Consider the following 783-nt stretch of genomic DNA (forward strand, 5'->3'; position numbering starts at 1 on the left):
GCGAACACGATATCTCAGTAACACCAGGATGAACTTATTACATTTTGGTGGATAAAGGTCAAAGGTCACGGTGACCTCAGAAAACACTTATTACTCGAGACTTGACAGAACAAATGTTTAATATTTTCTCTGACTGGATAAACGATGTGAGCAGGAGGAGATTCTGGTTTTATACTAGAATAATGTTAAACTGTTGACTCCATTAATCTTCCTCCTCCTCCTCCTCAGGTTGATCGTTACCGTCTGAAGAGCGGGCGTCACATCATCGTCCTGGCTGAGGGCAGACTGGTGAACCTGGGCTGTGCCATGGGACACCCGTCCTTCGTCATGAGCAACTCCTTCACCAATCAGGTGAGTTGATCCGGAGGAGCGATCAGATGATCCTTTACTTCACCGTCTCTTCAGCTGTGAACATGAACCTGGACGAATCAGAGAAACCTTCAGATCTCAGATCAGTCTGCCTGAGTAAAACATGTCTGTGTGATGATGATGATGATGATGATGATGATGATGATGATGATGATGATGGTGAGTGGTGTCCTGCAGGTGCTGGCTCAGATCGAGTTGTGGGTGAACACCTCCAAATACCCCGTGGGAGTTTACTTCCTGCCCAAGAAGGTGAGAACCCACTGAACAACAGCACTCTCTATTTTCTCACAGACTTTCTGTTCATGTGTTCAAAGATTTAACGAGTCAGGAAACGTTGCGTCAGACTCGACTTCCTTCGTTTGAATCTGAACGTGATGTTTTCGGCTTCACGTTCATCAGGTGGTTTGAAACCAG

The 783-nt window shown here is 45.8% G+C and overlaps 1 protein-coding gene across 1 annotated transcript in view; it reads left to right on the top strand.

Annotated features, from left to right (window-relative positions):
- Positions 1-189: 189 nt before the first annotated feature.
- LOC111649329 (adenosylhomocysteinase B-like) overlaps positions 190-783 on the top strand; it is a gene marked incomplete at its 5' end in the record, with an annotated part of 2,390 nt that continues 1,796 nt past the window's right edge. The window contains 2 exons of the mRNA XM_023399104.2: positions 190-351; positions 547-618. Of these exons, the coding sequence (XP_023254872.2) occupies positions 190-351; positions 547-618 (234 nt within the window). The remainder of the gene's footprint in view (positions 352-546; positions 619-783) is intronic.

The sequence above is a fragment of the Seriola lalandi genome, unplaced genomic scaffold (assembly GCF_002814215.2).
Source record: "Seriola lalandi dorsalis isolate HSWRI2012SDOR001 ecotype SW California unplaced genomic scaffold, Sedor1 jcf7180002050449, whole genome shotgun sequence".
In the NCBI taxonomy this organism is placed as follows: domain Eukaryota; kingdom Metazoa; phylum Chordata; class Actinopteri; order Carangiformes; family Carangidae; genus Seriola; species Seriola lalandi.